The sequence below is a fragment of the Mastigoproctus giganteus genome, chromosome 11, assembly GCF_048544385.1.
Source record: "Mastigoproctus giganteus isolate SK-2022 chromosome 11, ASM4854438v1, whole genome shotgun sequence".
Taxonomy (NCBI): domain Eukaryota; kingdom Metazoa; phylum Arthropoda; class Arachnida; order Uropygi; family Thelyphonidae; genus Mastigoproctus; species Mastigoproctus giganteus.
In genome coordinates, this window is record NC_143585.1 from 120,539,348 (window position 1) to 120,560,016 (window position 20,669).

The 20,669-nt window shown below is 38.6% G+C and overlaps 1 protein-coding gene across 1 annotated transcript in view; it reads left to right on the forward strand.

Annotated features, from left to right (window-relative positions):
* The window catches only part of LOC150078391 (transmembrane protein 230), a 150,941-nt gene extending 132,287 nt beyond the window's left edge, over positions 1-18,654 (forward strand). Inside the window, exon 5 of the mRNA XM_090384849.1 lies at positions 18,352-18,654. Coding sequence (XP_090240975.1) covers positions 18,352-18,420 — 69 coding nt within the window. The 3' untranslated portion in view covers positions 18,421-18,654. The remainder of the gene's footprint in view (positions 1-18,351) is intronic.
* Positions 18,655-20,669: the final 2,015 nt, after the last annotated feature.

Sequence of the window (20,669 nt, forward strand, 5' to 3'; positions counted from 1 at the left end):
TTGAGCAGATGGGAAGGTGCATATCTGGCAGGAACCCACAAAGCTGTGCACCCATCATGTCAACAAGGAACTGTTCAGGCAGGTGGACGGTTAGTAATAGTCTGGAGCATGTTCAACTGGCACACATTGGGACCTCTGATATGTCTAGACTCATCTCTGAATGGTCAAGGTTACGTGTCCATCCTTGCAGACCATCTGCATATCTTCATGGTCATAGTGCACCCACAGCGCAATGGACTCTTCCAGCAGGACACTGGGCCTCCCCACAGAGCCGTGGTGATTAAAACATGGTTCGAAGAGCATTCTGTGGATTTTATCACCACGGAATAGCCTCCCCATTAATCCGACATGAACTCTGTGGAGTATCTTTGGGATGCTATGGAAAGGTCTGTTCAAGTTTTGGATCCTCCACCCAAGAATGCAATGTAATTATGGAGAGCGGTGCAACAAGCATGGATGGAAATACCTGTGGAATGCTTTCATGAACTAATGGACTGAATGCCTTGCCATGTGACTGCCCTTATCTGGGCGAAAGGTGGACCTACCCATTGCTAGGTAGGTATCCCATGATTTCTGTCCACTCAGTGCACAGCACTTCGGTCAAATAATGGAAATTTCAGGCATTTCCAGTTTGCTCTGGTAAAAGTCCAAAGTTTTGGTTTTGCCAAACTGGTAAATTGCACAGTATACTGGATCTGGGACTTTTACAGTAATATATAGCGTAGCACATGCTTCTTGATTAGACCGGGGTTCAAGCCCATCACCACCAAATACAGAGGATGCGGAAAGGTCAGAGAATGACCACCGCATATTCCCGGAGCAATATGGCCTTAGTTGCTAATGCTCCTAAAAACCAAATAATAAACAACAACAGTAATATATATTAAAAAACAATAACACTAAGGAACATAATGTTAATACTGACAAATGTACATCATTGAGTCATCAGGTGTTAAACAATACAGTGTACTTTGGCATCTGACCAATGAATCTCCGGCTTTACTTGATATTTATTAATGTGATGATTAAAATTAGAATACAGGTAACCATTCAACAGATCAAACTGTCAATTTTTACTTTCTCCTGAAAAAAATAAAATAAAATAAAATAAAAACATTTTTAAAAAAAAGTTTTTTTAAAGGAATGAAGTAAATTCATTATTTAAGAATATCGATAAGTAAATGTAAATCAAAAAATATTCTCAGTGCATAGAATATTTGTTAATTTTTCTTAATTGATGAATTGAGAATTTTATATTTAGAAATTCTTTGCTTTTTATTAATTTTATTAAAGCATCAAAAAATATTCTATGTGGTTTAGTTCCTACTCTTTAGTCACTTTTTATTCAGCAGCAAGCTTATTGATTGATCTGTAGTTACAGTTTAACATAACTTAATCTTCAACTAAGTGTATACTTAACTATTTTCAGTTGTAGGGAATAGGGTTTTTCCCGTGAGTTATTCTAGGTTCTTTTTGATCCTCATAACGTGTGTGCTCATGAGCCGGCATGCATGTATTACTGTAATACATGGCATAATATGGCCTAAGATGCTGATGTGCCATAAACCTAAATATAACATTAACTTTGTACTCGTTCTAGCAACTCTACATCCTTCCTAAAATGAGGCCTCTAGACCTATACACACTACTCTAGGTGTGGCCTGACACAATTGCCTTGTATAACGGGATTATCACCTCCCTGTCCCTGCTAGCAGAATTCCTATATATCATTGACAAGACTCCATGACCTGCCCTGGCAGCCCGTCTGCACTGCTCAGCGAATTTCATATTTGGCTGCACAATTACCCCCAGTTCTTTTCCACTTCCCTGAGTGTAGTACCACTCAGTTGGTACGTTTCTCTTTGGTTATTACTACCCATATGCAGTACTCTGCATTTGTCAATGTTAAACTCCAGTTGCCACTTCTCAGCCCATTTTGCCAACTTATCTAGATCCAGTTGGAGTAGCATACTGTCATTACTGTTGTTAACAACCCTGCCAACCTTTGTATCATATGCAGAATTGGACATTAAACCTGATATACCTTCATCAATATCATTGATAAATATGCAAAACAACAATGGACCCAACATCGAACCCTGGCGAACTCCACTAATAACATTTGTCCACGAAGAGCAGTGTCCATTGATTACCACTCTTTGTTGTCTCCCACTCAACCATCCCTTTATCCATTGTAGCAGCTTCCCCTTGATGCCATATCTCTCCAATTTGTACAGCAGTTTTCCATGTGCAACAGTATCAAAAGCTTTCCTGAAATCTAATATAAGATGCACCTTAATTTTGGGGCCCGAAATTTGAAAAAAAATGTATTACATAAAGTTATTGAATTCAAGTTTTATTCATCATAAAATTCATACAACTCCTCATCACTGTCAAAACTCCCATCCATTAGCTTGTCCTCATCTGTCTGATGACGAATCACTGTCTTCATATATTGCCTCGTCCTCAGTTCCATCTATGGCATTTGAAATGCCACACTTCTTAAATGACTTGACAACGATCTCAATCTTGATATTATCCCAGGATCTTTTCACCCAGGTACAAACTTCTCCTATAGTTGGTTTCTTCACTCTTCCTGCTGGTGTCAAATTGTCCCCAGAAGACTTCATCCATTGGTTCCATTCATCTCTCATGGCAGCTTTGAAGGGTTTCTTAATGCTGACATCGTGGTTGGAGCTGGAATGTCAAGCCTCCAGGTATGACAGTAAGTTTTGTTTTTTGCTCTGCAGCAATCTTCTTTGTGTTTTTTGTTATGTGTGCCCTGAACTGATCAAGCACCAATAGGGCAGGTTTGCATAAGAGCCCACCTGGTCTCCTGCTCCAAACTTTCTCAAACCAGATCTTCTTCCCATCGTGATCCATCCAACCCTTGTCATAAACGTGGATAATCACTCCTCGAGGAATGTCTTCTTTTGGCATTGTTTTGCGTTTGAAAATCAGCATAGGAGGCAGCTTGGTTCCGTCAGCACAACAAGCTAGAACAACTGTATAATGGCTCTTTTCATGTCCAATTGTCTTTACAGTTACAGTTTTCACCCCCTTCTTATCAACAGTTCTGTTACTTGGGACATCAAATTGAAGGGAGACTTCGTCCATATTTGCAATCTGTCCCAACTCAAACTGATGTGCCTTCCGACATTGAATGACAAAACGATGAAATGCAAGGACCTTCAGCTCATAGCTTTCAGGCATCTTTTGGGCAAGTCTGGTGCGTGTACGCATGCTTAGTCCGTTCCGTTTCATGAACCTGAAGCATCAATTGTGTCCTCCTTTGAAATCAGTAATTTCTTTTTCATCAGCAGTTCTTCTTGCCTCATGCTGAACCATCTTTGTGGACACAGGAATTTCAATTGCCCTTTGCTCTTCAATCCATATCTTCAATTCCCTCTCTATATCAGGCCATGTTGCTGACTTGCCTCTCATGGCCTTCTTCTGCCGTGGCGTTTTTAGTAGGGTTTCTTCTTCCCGTAGCCAATCTTGGATTGTTTTCTCAGTTGGAGGAGGACCAAACTTACGTTCAGCAGCACGATTTCCATTCACTTTTGCAAACTGGATCACTTTTAACTTTAATTCAGCACTGCACGAAAATCTTTTCTGAGCCATTTCTGGACAGAACGTGGCAAAACGTAACCTAATATACCAGTAACAAGTACGAAACAATGAGCGCAAAGACAACAAGGGCGAAAAAGCGGGAAATGCAAGTAAAAAAAAAAATCTACAACCACTGTATAAGACGCACCCAGTTTTTAAACACCAAATTTTTAGAAAAAGGGTGCATCTTATACATGGGGAAATACGGTATATGATATCAAAATTATTTTTGGCATTCAGTTCCTTTGTGACCATATCATAGTAACCAATCAAATTGGTCAGACGAGACCTCCCTTTGACAAACTCATGCTGTGTCTTAACTATTACTGCAGTCTTGTCTAGATGATCCTGCAATGCTTCTTTAACCAGTGATTCCATTATTTTCCCCGGAACACAAGTTAAACTAACAGGTCTGTAGTTACTTGTCACCTTTTGAACCTCCTTTGTGAATTGGTGATACATTTGCACACCTTCAGTCCATGGGGACCTCCCCTGAGTCCAAGGAAGCTCTCATAATTATGACTAAGGGTATGCTTACTTCCTTTGCTGCCTCCTTTCATATAATTGGATAGATCCTGTCCACACCAGGTGCCTTCCTTATGTTTTAACTTCAACAATTTCTCCTCCACTTTGCTCTCAGTTATTACAAAATCATTTAGCTCCCTGTTAGTGTTTGATAAACTTCTGGCACTCCCCTCATTGAATAACTCCTCATGTGAATGTAGATGCAAAATACTGATTCAGTTTATCAGCTACTGAGCATGATCATCAATAGTCAACCCATCTATGTTTAGTGGTCCAATCTGATTCATCTCTTTCCTTCTAGAGTTTACATAAGTAAAGAACTCCTTGCTGTTTTTCTTTGCATCCTTTGCCAAAGATTTCTCGTAATCTACCTTTGCCTGCCTAACCTCCTTTGTGACTTGATTACAGACTAGTTTATACCTGCCATAGGTTCCTGTGTCGACTGATACTTTATATGCATCCCATACATTCTTCTTCTCTGCCTCATGAAGTCATTTGACATCCATTTAGGCCTAAACCTTGAACAATATTTCTTAGTTGGAATGAAAAGCCTAGTAGCTGCCAAAATTAAGTCCCTGAAGGCTTCCCATTTAGAATTCACTGTTGGTAACATCATCAGTTGATCTCACTGTACAGAATTGAAAAACTGTCTGAGACTTCTGTAGTCACCTTTACGAAAGCAAAAGCCCTTCCCTTTAGCCTTGTTGGTAGTTATATATTTAAATAATTCCCACATCAATACATTGTGATCACTGTTGCCCAGTGGTTCCTTTATCTGCAGCTTAATGCATGAAGAATCACTACTGATAATCAAATCAAGATTATTACTCCCTCTGGTTGCCTCTCAAACATGTTGCTGTAAAAAACAGTCATCCAATAAATCCACAAAAGTCTTGCTAGTGTGCGAGTGACCAATCCACAAGTTCCAGTCAATATCTGGAAAGTTAAAATCTCCCATTATAAGACATTCTGATTTACTGGCCCACTCTATTTCTCTGCACAATTGCTCATTATACTCATCAGATTCATTAGGCCTATAACACACACCTACACTCATTTTTCCTTTTCCAGTGCTTATTTCACACCAAACAGACTCAACACTGCATTGCCCACCATCATCAATTGGATGCACTTCCTTAGATTTTGTGTGTTCCTTAACTAATAGCATAACCCCTCCTCCCTTCCTATCCTGCCTATACACATTGTACTCCCCAAATTCCAACTCTGCACTGCCTATATCTGTGTGACACCACATCTCTGATATCCCAACAATATCTGCCTTTGATGTCTTGACTAGCACTTCAAGCTCATCAAACTTATTTTGATGGAGATCATCAAGAATAATAAAGGAGGTTCTAAACTGTGCGCAGAATGCTACTTATACACCAAGAAGAGCTCAAACAGTAGATGAATAAGTTGGGAATGTTTGCAGAGGAATGCAGTTTCTTGCTAAGGTTTTGCTCATACAGATTTGGAGGCGAAGCAACTACTTTCTGTGACTAAACACAGCCATGACCCAGATTCAACAAGGTTAAAGCAGCCAAAGTAAGGAGCACCATAAAGACAGCTACTTTGACCAACAGGGTCAGATCTGCATATATTGTTGCAGATGTCATATGTCAACAACCACTTGAAGTCCATTATGCCATTGGTTAGACTCTTTGAAACATAATGTTCAATGTTTACAGAAAGGAGCATTTCCAAAGGATCTAACACTTGTCAATGCATCCAGCCACCAGCTCTTCCTGATGGACTACTTCCAGTATTCATGAGAAAGATTCCTCCTGGTTCCACCACAGTTATGGAATGTCCATCAGGCAACCATTGATGAGGAGGCTCGCACCAACAACCTATGCGAGATTTGGAAATTTGCTTTCCATGGGCCTGTGGGGCATGTCCACCCAATCATCTGGAAGGCCATTGAAAGTATTAGAACGGATCAGGTGGTATCAACAGCTCTGATTGAGGATTCTCATGGTGAACCTCCAAGAACACGAGTCAAACGTTGCCACAAAGGAGTATCAACAGCATTTGAAGAACCTTTGTCTAGACTATGTGAATAAGAGGACCTTGCAGGAATTTTTGAATGGCATAGGTCACAGCATCAGGTGGAAGAAAAATGAACCTTAACGCTTAATGAGATTTTTAATATTGTCTTTTATTTGTTTGATTTTTTATAGATACGGTATGATGTTCCTTTTATTATGCTCATTTTTATGATTGTATAAATAAGTTCGTTCTCCTATTAAGCAGTGAGCTATAGATTTGTAATGCAAGTGTTTATAATTTATAATGTAAAGTATTAAAGCAGTGCAATACTTATAATGCCTTCCGTATTGCAGGCTTATAACATAATGTATGTAATATTTTACGTCACTCAAGTGTTCATAAACTGTAAATAATAAGAATAAATATTATGATTTCAAAATTTCGTATTATTGTTTATGCCAGGGTTTTATTGTCCCATAGAGTTTTTTTTCCTAGGGGTGTTTTGTCCCAGGGTGTTCTATCCTACACTGCTCCTGAACATAGTGTTAAGTACATATCCTGTCACTAATGGCCGATGTTTCAATAAATAGTGGAAATACAAAAATGAAGGTATTGAAAAAAAGAATGGAAATGGTTATTTTATTGCAAAAACAAAGGTGCGATATATTGTTTTCTGTGCCTCTTATTTGTATCTGGCACAAATAATGTTCCATTTTGCAGCTCAGATAGATTTTAAGGACCAGAAACCAAGATCTTGTTAAAAAGTATATCTTGAAATATATACTTCCCATCCCACTGTATGCTGCACAGATTTGGTCCTCTGACCCACCAAGCAACCTGAAAGCTTTCCTTAGTATTGAATGCTGGCTCTTGAGATGGCTGAACAGGATCTCGATTCACCCATTTACTATCTCTAGAGCCATTCCACTTTCCAATCTCAGTATTCCTCCCTGGAAACAGGCAATTAACGCAAGAATCATTTTCACATTAGCCCATCTACTAACAGGAAGATTAGACGTTCCCAGTATTGACGGCTTGTCTCACTCTCATCGAGAAGCCACTAAGAATGCTGAAACAAGATATCCTCTTCAAAGCAACTTAAAAAACCTGGACAGCCTAAGTCTATTGTTTTTTTACAGCAAACACAATAGAACTTTTCAATCAACTAAGAATTGAACCGGAAAAGCTCTAACAAAAAAGTCTACAGATTGAAAGTATTTGCCAACTCCTATCGTCTTGTGCAACTGTAGTGCGCAGCCACTCGGCTCAAAAACTGCATTTAATTTTGATCACTTTTAGCTATATATTCTTAGTATTTTAGATGTCAACCTAAGATGTCAAAATTTTAAATTTTCTGTGATGTCAAAGATGCCAAAATTTTAAATATTCTATTAGAAAATCATAATTACTCATGTATTTCAAAATTCTGTATTCAACCTTTCAGGGTGAACATCCCATGGACTTTGTAACCTTTTGCTCATGAGGTCTGCTTCACACCTTAGAATGTTACAATGGCTGTCCCAGGAGTGTCTCCTCAACAGAGAAATAAACTGATAATAATAATAAAAAAAACCAAATGTTCTATTTCATGAGAATTCATTACAACACACAACCAATTTCACAAAATGGAAATTGGTAGAAAAGGGTCTTCAAAAATGTGGACTAATTGACAACGTTGCACAAGCAGCACTAAGAAGCGAAATTTCGAAATGATGCCATATACTGAAAATAATTTGACGTTTCATGGACAAGTTCGTTAAACAGAGGCCCGATTGTACTTATTATTATTTATTATGATTTTACCAATTATCAAAAAAAGCGCATAGCCATGAATTTGCCAAGGGCATCAAAAACCTAGCTATGCCTCTGTTTATCACTCAGAACAACCTGGATCCCTTGTGACCTGGACTCAGTGATGTGTTGAAAGCATGCCACAGGAATGCTGATTCATTTTGCTCTGGCTTCCAACATTGGAAATTGGCTCGTGGTGGTTGTACTCTGAAGAGCTTGTTCCACCTCATCCCACAGGTGCTTGAATGGATTGAGATCTGGTGAAGAAGGATGCCATTGCAGTAGGATGGATTGACTCTTACATTCCTGGAACCAGTTCTGTACAATTATGGCCTTGTAACATGGAGATTAGCTTGTTGGAAGAATTGATTCGCAGATGGATATACTGCAGCAATGAAGAGATGTGCCTGGTCAGAAACAATTTCTAGATAACCTGTGTCATCCAAAATGTTGCTCCATTGGTCGATACCAGCGGAGCAACTTGTGCACCATGGAAACACTCCCTCCACTATATTCCAGTCCTGCTGAGCCCACTGAACCATTCCTTCTTGGTTTTTTTATAATAGAAATGGAATCTGGTTTATTTATTGGTTGATGAGTTACACCAAGTTATGCATTCCAAAATGTCTTTGGTTACCACTGTTGTACTGGATTATTATTTGACCATAGTCTTTCTGTTACTGTGCACAAGTCTTGTCAGCCTCCATTGCTTCCCACATCAACAAGCTGTTTCCAGTGGCAAGATTGCCATTGGCTGGATGTTATTTATTTATTGGATCAATCTTGAAACATGAGACAATCATACATGAAAATCCCAGCACAGTTTCCAAGATACAGGTGGTGTTTCGCAATTCGACAGTCGGATTTCGTGGGCCAGCAAAAACGCTACACGATATTGCACGATAGAATTCTTTGCTGGACTACGTAACTGCATTTAACGTTACTAAATAGCATTAAATAGTGATGGCTGCTTCATACATTTTAACCAATGGTATTAAAGAGCGAGAGTAACATTTAACCAATGATAGATAAAGTGGGATCCCTCAATCGTTCAGCTACGTAAGCCGCCCTCAAAGATAGCTACAGTATGCCGTCAGTTCTTCCTTGGTTATGAGACATTATCTTGTTAATAATCGTAGTCTGAGTTCACGTTTGCTCTAGTTGTTTGTGCTAATTTATAATTCTGCATTTCTCATAAAGTAAAAAATTTTGTGCTTTGGCAGTTGTTTATTTTTTGAGTGAAATTTGATAATGGGTCCAAAGAGAAGTGAACAGTGGAATAATTCAGGAAAGAAACACACTTGGTTGAGCATAGAAAAGAAAAAAGAAATTATAGAAAAAAGTGCAGAAAGGTAGAATAATTACAGATGTAGCTCAAGAGTATAGGCGCCTCCGTAGCCAGGTGGGAAGGAGCAGCAGTGCAAAGCACACGCTTCTTGATTAGACCGGGGTTCGAGCCCGTCACCACCAAATACGGAGGATGCGGAAAGGTCATGAAATGACCACCGCATATCCCTGAGCAACATGGCCTTCGTTGCTAATGCTCCTAAAAACCAAATAACAACAACAGCTCAAGAGTATGGCATCCCTAGGTCAACCGTGGCAACTTTTTGGCAACAAAGAGACAAGATTATAGGTGCTAGGGTGTTCGTTGGAGCAATGAAAATTTCTGACAGAAACAGATCTTTAATCAATGAAGAAATGGAAAAGCTGCTGCTTACCTGGATTAGAGAAAGACAGATGAAAGGAGATCCAGTAACTCAGGCAATGATCTGTGAGAAGGCCAGGTTAATTTTTGAAGAATTGCAGAAGAAAATTCCAGGACGTATCTCAAATCAAACTGATGAATTCAAGGCAAGTCGTGGCTGGATTCAAAGGTAGAAAAGGTATCCATAGTGTTCTCAGACATGGGGAAGCAGCTAGTGCAAATAAAAAGGCTGCAGAAGAGTTTATGAAAAAATTTGAAGATTTAATCATGAAGGAAGGCTACTTGCTGCAGCAAATTTTTAACGGGGATGAAACTGGGTTATTTTGGAAGTGCTTACTAAATCGAACATACATCACGCAAGAAGAAGTGACGCTCCCAGGACATAAGCCTATGAAAGATAGGCTTACCTTGTTATTGGCAGCAAATGCAAGCGGAGACTTTAAAGTAAAGCCACTTCTCGTTTACCACTCTAAAAATCCTCGCTGCTTTGGGAAGAAAATCATCAAGTCCAAACTGCCAGTGATGTGGAGATCCAATGCAAAAGCCTGGGTAGACCAGAAAGTCTTCAAAGATTGGATTTTTGAGGAGTTTGCCCTGAGCGTAAAAAAATTCCTCATTGACAACAATTTACCTTTGAAAGCACTGCTGATTCTTGACAATGCTAGTGCCCACCCCCAAGACTTGGCAAACATTCTTGAAATTGACTTTGATTTCATCAAAGTCCAGTTTTTGCCTCCAAACACCACATCACTGATCCAACCCATGGATCAAGAAGTAATTGCCTGTTTTAAAAAACTTTATACCAAAGCTTTGTTTTCACAGCTTTTTGACGTGACTCATTCTTCTGATAAGACACTGAAGGAGTTCTAGAAGACTGAGTTCAATATTCTTCACGCCATTTCCTTTATTAAAACTGCCTGGGAGGGAGTGACACAGAGGACCCTTCGTGCATCATGGAAGAAACTCGTTCCTTCCTTTTTTCGGGATGACAACAATGCAGTCCAAGCCGCTGAAGAATCAGAGGCAACTGCGGCCATGTGAGAAATCATTTCGACGGCGGAGAACCTCGACATAGGAGAAGTTGATGAGGCTGATGTGGAAGAGCTTGTGGAGGATCACGATGACGAACCAACCGTGGAAGAACTCAAAACACTCAGCGAACAGGAAGGAAAAGAGAGAAAGGGAAATTTCACTTGAAGAAGACAGGGAAAAAGGGCCGATGCCAACAGCTGCCATTAAAGAAATTTTATTCCATTGGGAGAAGGTGCAGTCTGCTTGTTTAAAATGGCACCCCAACACTGCTGTTGTAACTGGAATGACAGACTTGTTTAACAACACTACTATGCATCACTTCAAGGCTATCTTGAAAAAGAGGGAGAGATAGTCCACCCTTGATCAATTCCTCATCCCCATTCAAGCCAAGAGGAGAAAAGAAAGGGTAGAACAAGATAAATAAAACATCCTTCCGACATCTAAGGCTCAATGAAATGTATGTACTCATTATGTATTTTGTAATTTCGTTTGTTATATGGTAGAATATAGTAAAGTCAATAATACTGTGTATTTCTCTCTGACAACGAATTAATCAATTTTCCATAAACTTATATGGAAAATATTGACCCGCAATTCGGCGACGGATTATAGTCGAATTGCGAGGCACCACTGTACTCGTATAAATGCCTCTAGTGCCAATATCAAACCACATTCAAATTCACTTAAATCTTGCCCCATACTGAATTATACATGTACAGCATCCTTACATATGTGTTCACCTTCTTTATATCATATGGTACAAATATATGATGCTATTACTGAAGGGGCATGCCATATTATAAAAGGGTAGGTGTACCTAATAAAGTGGTCGCTCAGTGCATGCATGGTTAAAGAACTAGGAATTGATAGATCCCATCATATGATAAACTGTCCATATAATTAAATATCTGACAGATAGATACAACTGAACTGTTTTCCTTGCTGAAATATGAACAGTTCATTTCACTTGGGTGTTTGTTTTGCTGTAAGTTTTATTAATGGGAAGTACTGTTCAGTATAGGATATTTATTATATGGGCACAAAGATGTTGTATTTTTATCATTTCAAAGAATTTTTGGAAAGATAGAAATACAAAAAGATTGTAATTTGCAGTTTATTGTATTTTGATCACATGTTGATACCTATTATCTGACCTTATAAGGAAACCATCAAACCTATAGTAAAATTACTGCATAAACCTAACTTCATAAAGTCAGTTTGTCCTAAAGGATCCTATTCTTTTTAAATGCTGGACTTGGTGCATCATGACCCTAGTCTCCCTTGTGCCGTAAAAATCAAATCAAATAAAATCATAAATGATCATATTGCTTCTTAAAAACTTTTGTGGTATAATTCTCTGTCAATCTCATTCTGAGATACAGATGATGCTCACATTTTTAACTTCAAGGGAAGCAAGACTAACTTGCAAAATTTACATCTGCTGTGATAATTTCTGTATCAGTATTTCTCAGTCTGTCTAATAATGTGGCTCACCTAAAAGTGCTAGAAATTTCTTCCAGCTTGCCTTTAAAATTATAACTAGTAATTTTTCTATATACATATTTTAATCATTAAAATGTACACCAGATGTTTTAGCAAATATTTTGGGAAAATATTTTTATTTGAACTTTTTGGAGACCCATTTAAATTATTTAGTGTTTCAAAAATGCTGTTCTTTATGGTTTGTATATTTAACGCAAACCATACCTGTTAGATTATTAAACAGGTTAGGTGAGTAAAGTAAAATTAAATAATCTGTGGAAGCATTTTCTCAATAAAATTTTTATATACATCTACCAAATAGCTAATAGTCCCCAATCCCTTTAGCTCTCAGAAAATCCTGCAGTCATCATGGTGTTGACTCAATTATTTTCCAGACATTGGAAATTGGATTACAAATCTCTACTCCAAATAACTTGTTCCATCTCATCCCACAAGAACTCAACTAGATTGATATCCGGTGACTGGGTGGCCACCTGTTAGGCCGAAACATTACCCACACCATTACATCACCTGCCAGGATGAATCCATGGACTTGTTTTCTGTTTTTCACCATATTCTGTTCCTCTCACCAGTGTGACTGCAAGAGTCAGGATTTGTCAAACCTAGCAATGTTTTTCTGATTCTTTACTGCCCAGTATTAGTGTTTCCGAGCCCATTTTAACTGTACTTTTTTTTTTTCCTCCTGACAGGAGAGCAACCTAATTCAGTTGTTGACCCCCCCCCCCCAGTAACAAGGTACGAGTTGTGCACATTCTGCAATGCTTCATTGGTTACTACTATTTGTGCTGGAGTATTATTTTCCTGATTGTAGCCTTTTCTATTAGCATCAGTTGAGACATATGATGCAATAAAGCAAGCTTACACAACATCGGCCAAAAAAAACCCTTCCCATTTCACCCATCTGGCCACTCCAAATGTTTGTCTAGTTCAGCCTTAGATTTATTTAAGTTATCGACTTCCACAACAACAGATGGAAGTCTGTTCTAGCAATCAACTACCTGATGGCTAAAGGAAAACTTCCACACATCTATTCTACAACTGAATTTGAATTTCCTCAATTTCAATCTATGCTCCCTCAGGTTCTTAATCTGAGCAAACGGAAGTATCCCGTCCATATTGAGCCTTTCAAACCATTCAAGGCCTTATACACCTTGATCAGATCACTCACAGATGCTGCAACTTTCAGAACTTAAGCCTTTCTTTGTAAGCACATCCCTTTGTTCCTCTTACTAGTCTTGTTACCCTTCTCTGTACTCATTCTGGCAACTTTACATCCTTACTAAAATGAGGCCTCCAAATCTCTATACAGTATCAAGGTGTGGCCTGACCATTGCCTTATACAAAGGAAATGGTCAGGCCACACCCCATACAATTCTTGTCAGCCTCCACTGGCATTGTGTATCACTCTGTTTCTAACCACAGGATCACAGTTTGTTGGATGTTTGGTTACTGGACCAATCTCAATACATCCAAGGCACAGTCGTGTTAAAACTGCAACAGGGTTGAGGTTTCTGATATACTTGCACAGGCACATCTGGTGTCATCTACATTTCCACATTCAAAGTCACTGAAATCTATTCTCATATATACAGCATCCCTGTGTTTACCTGCTTTACATCATGTAATACAGGTGCCTCCATAGCCAGGTGGCCTGGAGCAGCAGTGCGTAGCACATGCTTCTTGATTAGACCGGGGTTCGGGCCCGTGACCACCAAATACAGAGGATGCGGAAAGGTCAGGGAATGACCACTGCATATCCCCGGAGCAATATGGCCTTAGTTGCTAATGCTAAAAACCAAATAACAAACTAACAATCATGTAATACAGATGCTGTTACTGAAGGAGCACTCTGTTTCATGATGGGTAAAAAAAAAAAAGTGTACCTAGTAACGTGGCTACTCTTGTATAATTTCATAATAAACATTGTTATAGTATCATCTAAGTGTGTCATTTTTTTATAATAAAGAGTTTGAATGATTAAAAGTAAAGCACTAGGTTCCATTTTGAGTAATGGAAATAAATCTTAAAGTATGTTTGTTAAAAAAAACAATGTTTTAAAAGGTATTAAATTGAAAGCAGGTCTTACCTCCTTGTTATCATAGGCTAAAGGCAAAAAAAAAAAAAAAAAAGATTTTCTATTAGCATGTGTCTAGCATTTTGATGTACTTGTACAATTTTGTTGTACTTGCAACAAGCATTGTTGTTTTTACATTTTATAAAATTGCATGTCTTTCATATTTGTCCAATTTCTAATAAACTATACTTTGTGAATGCAAATCATCATTTAATAACAGTTGCTGGTTTTTATATTAGGGTAGTTTCTCAAACTGTGTTCCTTGAAACCTAGCATTCTATAAAGAGGATTAAAGGGTTCTTGCAGGAAAAATTACTATCAAGTCTGCAAAATTAAAAAAAAAATAATAAATAAATATATATATATACACACACACACACACACTGAGCGATCACTGAATTATGACCACCCTACTTAATACTTCATAGGTCCTCCTTTTGCTCAGAACAGCAGCTGTCCAACTTGGCATTGATTCAACAAGATGTCGGAAGCGTTCTGCAATGGCCAACCAAGCTGTGTGTAATGAGGTCAGCAATGCAGGTATGGAGGTGATTGGTGTATCCAGACACCTGATATGCCTTTCCATAGTGTCCCACAAGTGCTCTATGGGATTAATATCGGGGGAGTTCGGAGGCCAATCGATATGCTGGAAGTCAGAACTGTGTTCCTCAAACTATTCCTGCACATCAAGTGTCCAATGGCTCAGCGCATGTCATCTTGGAAGACACCATCGCCATTCAGGAAAAAGTGTAACATAGCGGAGTGTACAGTCAGCAAGCAGTTGATGATAGCGGAGACCACTGATACGTTGTTCCACATGCACCAAGGGTCCAAGTTCCTGCCAGTGAAACGTGCCCCACACCATACAACCACCTGCACTTTTGATAGCATGCATGATGGATCAAGAGCCTCATGTTGTTGACGCCAAATCTGTACACGACCATCCACGGTGTGGAGTAAATAACATGACTCATCTGACCAGCACACCTTCTTCCAACGTCCTACTTGCATGCTTTTTGCACCAGGAGAGTCTTTTACGCCAATGAACCTTGGTTAGGAGAGGATGCCGTAGGTATTGCCCATACGTGCGAGCATGTAACGCATGGTCATGCCAGATATTGTTCCGGGTTTAGCCCATGTTGTATTGGGTAATCAATGGTGCTTCGCCTGTACAAGTCGTTGGACCTGGCACTCGCCTCTAACATCAACCTTTCACTAACTTTTACAGTTTTGTCATTGCTTGACCATTTCAATGCCAGTCCGGGTACACTTTAACTACAGCGGCTCTCGAACACCCAACCAGTTTGGCCATTGGGAAATCGAGGCACCAGCTCATCAAGCACCCACAATCTGTCCTTTATCAAAGTCCGATAAAACCTTCCTTCATGCTTGGAATTTTACTATCTACTGAACCACTAACACCTTAACTATGCTACGTAGGTCAACTAACTCCACACTCTCGTACCTCACGTGGTCGATGGGTCGCAATCAGTTTTCATAGGGGCGGTCATAATTCAGCGATCACTCAGTATATATATATATAATAAATAAAATGTAAATTGGAAAAAAAATCAGCAGCTCAAGAAAGTCTGTGAAGCCTTTGCCATGTTAGTTTTTTTTTTTTTTTTTTTTTTACAAAAGTTAAAACTGAGCTTATCAATTATTTTCTTATGTTCGCTTTAAAATAGTTTCCTTGGCCATATCCAAATAAAGGCATTCTCTTAGGTCATGACTGGAAGCATTTCTTAAAATTGCTTACTGATATTGATTTTAACCCTAAGCATATGATATACTGCTACAGAAGAAGGATGTTTCAAATGAAGGATCTTTGGAAATTTTCATCATTGATAATGCAACAAAGCCAGCACATTGTCATGTTTGGCCACAGGATGTAGCTTTCTATAACCTTTTACCTCAAATTCTTCAGAACTACAAGGTAAAATGTCTGGTTGACAGTTTGGTCTAAGTAGTGGACAATACTTTTTTTTTTTATCAGAGTAAAAAAAATGAACATAGTTAATTTTGACTTGGTCATATTTGTCTTTTTTTTTTTTTTTTTTCTTATTGTAGAGAGCTCACTGTCCATTCACCATTTTTGTGAAGGAGAGAAAATGTCATAATCACTTTTCAAAAGTCAGCTGAATTATCATGGATATTTTCAGTTGACTTTGAAAAGTGATGATGACAATTTTCTCTTCCTTCAATGTCACAGACTTTCCATAAATTTCTTCTATTCTTTTGTTTGGAGTTCCTTCAATTTAACTAAAATTTAAGTTCACATGCTGCACCATAAATTTTTCAGAAGTTTTTACATTTTTGAAGCAAAAACCATTTTAATTTATTATGAGAGCATAATAAACATATAACTTTAGACCATTATAGCAACAGACAAACATGATGCAAAGCTCATTCAAAATTTAAATTCATTGAAGCTTTGTCATTGGTGGTAATGACAGCTGTGCCTTAGCTTTGCCACGCTTGGAACTTTCTAGCCACTCTTCATATTTGTTATTCAGATCTTGCTTTGTCATCAAATTCTTGAAAGTGTTACAATGGTAATTCTAAAATCTTATTAGAATTAGTAGAGGCATATGATGCAAGAAAACAAGCTTATACAGCATCAACCAAAAAAATATATATATATCCTTCCAATTTCACCCATCCATTCACTCCAAAAGTTTGTCCATTTTTTTCTTGAATTTATTTAAGTTATCAACTTTCACAATGATAGATGGAAGTTTGTTTCAGCAATCAACCACCATCTGGCTAAAGGCAAATTTCTGCACATAAATTCTACAACTGTCTTTTCCTCAATTTGAATTTATGCCCCCTCAGGTGATCTGAGCAAGAGGAAGAATCTTATCAGCATTGAGCTTGCTCAAAACGTTCACGGCCTTATACACTTCAATCAGATCACCTTGCAGAGGTGCCTAGTCTCCAGACACTGGAATTTGCAGAACTTAAATCTTTCTTGGTAAGAGAAACCCTTTGTTACCCCTACCAATATCATTGCCCTTCTCTGTACTCGTTTCAGCAGCTCTACATCGTTCCTAAAATGAGGCCTCCAGACCTGTATGCTGTACTCAAGGTGTGGCCTGATCATTGCCTTATACAAAGAGATAATCACCACCATTTCCCTGCTAGAAAAATTCCTGTATATATCGACAAGATCCCATGAGCTGTTCAGCTCAGAAAACTTCATATCTGACTGAATTAAACAGAACCAAAGAAATATAAGTGTAACTATATTTAACCCTTTTTTTTTACAATGTAACCATATTTTTAAGGTGTTTTACGTTATTTAAAGTAAAATTTTAACTATTAGTAGGTGATTTAATATGAACATAATTTAATTAAATCACACTGTTCATTTCTTTAATTTTCTTTAATTTTTGCATTAAATTTACATTTTGCAATTCATTTTCAGTTATATTAATTATGCAATCAGATATGAAGTTTTCCGAGCAGTGCAAACAGGCTATCAGAGCAGGTCATGGGGTCTTTTCAGTGATATATACAGCCACTTCCCGACTTACGTAAGGGCTGCGTTCCGCAGGACTCTACGTAAGTTGAATTTTACGTAAGTTGAATTTTACGTAAGTCGGAATTTCCCTAAATGCTTATGCAGCACTCGCAACTATATGCACTGGATTTGATTGAAGCAAAAAATAAATGTTCAACGAACACGTAAATAGGATTATTTATTCAATTTTTTTAATCTCATATGCAGGAAAAATTAGAAAAGTGTACAAAATTACAAAGGGTTCTTTTCCAACACATCACAAAATTTCTCTGCAGCTGCAGAATTGGCACTGGTGACTTCACCGCATACTTGAATGTTTTGAAAACCAGCACAATGCTTGAATGTATTAAACCATCCATTGCTTGCCATGAACTAGGCTTGGGGTTCGCTGTGCTTATACTTAATATCTTCATAAATACTCCTTGCTTTTGCTTGAATGGCCATTGGACTCAGGAGTACTTGCTTCTGAATCTGATTTTTCCCTCCACATTATTCATAGCTTTTCCCTCTTTGATTTTGATATAGCACCTGAACGTTGTTTTGTGATTACTATTGATCTTAAGTGGGTTGATCGTTTAACATGTTCTTTTACAGGTATCCTGGACCAGCCAGACAGAAGGACATCCTGCAGTTTGGTTATTACAAGATTATCTAGCTGACTGACAGAGTTGAATACACCGCTGGAATTCCACTCCCTGAATAACTCCTCATGTGTGAATGCCGATGCAAAATATTCATTTAGTTTGTTAGCTACCTGAGCAGGATCATCAATTATCCATCGATATCAAGTGGACCAATCTGATTCATCCCCTTCCTTCTAGAGTTTACATAACTAAAGAACTCTTTGCTGTTTTTCTTTGCATCCTTTGCCAAAGATTTCTCGTAATCTGCCTTCGCCTGCCTAACCTCCTTTGTAACTTGGTTACAGACCAGCTTATATCTATAATAGGCTTATGTGTCACATGTTAATTTATATGTATCCCATGCATTTGTCTTCTCTGTCACATGTCTAATTAGTTCATCTGACATCCATTTAGGCCTAAATCTTGAACAATATTTCTTTGTTGGTATGAAAAGCCTAGTAGCTTCCAAGATTAATTCTTTGAATGCTATAGTCACCACTATAGCATTATAGTGGTGACTATAGTCACCATAGTCACCTTTACAAAAGCAAAAACCCTTCCCTTTATCCTTGATGGTAGTTACATCTTTGAGTAAATCCCACTTCAGCACACCGTGATCACTGCCACCTAGTGGTTCCTTTATCTGCAGATTCTTGATGCATGAAGAATCACTACTGATAATCAGATCAAGAGTATTACTCCCTCTAGTTGCCTCCCGAACATGCTGCCGTAGAAAACAATCATCCAATAAATCGACAAAAGCCTTGCTAGTGTGTGAGTGACCAACCCACAAATTCCAGTCAATATCCGGGAAATTAAAATCCCCCATTATAAGACACTCTAATTTACTGGCCCACTATTTCTCTGCACAATTAATAAATTCGATGAGCTTGAAGTGCTAGTAAAGACATCAAAGGCAGATATTGTTGGGTTATCAGAGATATGGTGTCACACAGACATAAGCAGTGCAAAACTGGAATTTGGGGAGCACGTCTACAGAAAGGATAGACAGGACAGGAAGGGAGGAGGGGTTATGCTGTTAGTTAAGAAACACACAAAATCTAAGGAAGTGCATCAAGTTGATGTTGGTGGACAATGCAATGTTGAGTCTGTTTGGTGTGACATAAGCACTGGGAAAGTTATGCTCATTATACTCATCAGATTCATTAGGCCTATAACACACACACCTACTCTCGTTTTTCCTTTCCCAGTGCTTATGTCACACCAAACAGACTCAACATTGCATTGTCCACCAACATCAACTTGATGCACTTCCTTAGATTTTGTGTGTTTCTTAACTAACAGCATAACCCCTCCTCCCTTCCTGTCCTGTCTATCCTTTCTGTAGACGTGCTCCCCAAATTCCAGTTTTGCACTGCTTATGTCTGTGTGACACCATATCTCTGATAACCCAACAATATCTGCCTTTGATGTCTTTACTAGCACTTCAAGCTCATCGAATTTATTAACTATACTCCTAGCATTGATGTACATGCAAGTATACATGCACCTGTTTCTACTCTTAGTTACCCTAACACAGCCCATGTATTTACTTGTTCCACTATGACTCCCAGCAGTGCTGGGAATTCCCATTACCTTGCTTTCCAGGCTGCTGCTAAATTGCATTTCAATAGAAGTAGTGCAAGATCACTTTTACCTCTCCAGCGGCTACTATTAGTCGGTGTATCCCCCCAAGCTAGCAGTTTTTCAACACACCTAACTCTGCCTCGATAGCATCAGCAAATATTCTTGCACCCTTTCTATTTAAGTGTATCCCATCCCTGTAGAAGCAGTCTCTCCTGTTAACAAGTACAGACCAGGCTGAGAAAAATTCTACCCCTTGAACCTTGCACAATCTCTCCAGGGCCGAATTGATTGATAAGGCTCTCATCATATACTCCCTCCTATCGTGTCTGAGCAGAATTGCAGACACTTTAAAATTCAACCCTAACTCACGGCTTTTTTTCAGCATTGTCTTGTACTTGTTAAGTAATTCTGCCAGTCTCCTACTCTTAATATCATTAGTGCCAACGTGTACAACAATATCACCCTTTGTGCCCTTAAAGGATGATATCTGCCCTACAACGTCATCAACCTTTGCCCCTGGCAGACATACCCTGGTCCTGTTCCATCTATCCTTTTTGCACAATATGTTCCCCATTTCCCTGACAATAGTCACCTACAACAACTAGTTCCTTTGGGACCAGCGCATTCTGCCTTGGGGGTTGCCGTTGTGTTACGTGATATTGATGTGTGCAGCTGAGAGCTTGATGGGCCCCTCAATTTAAA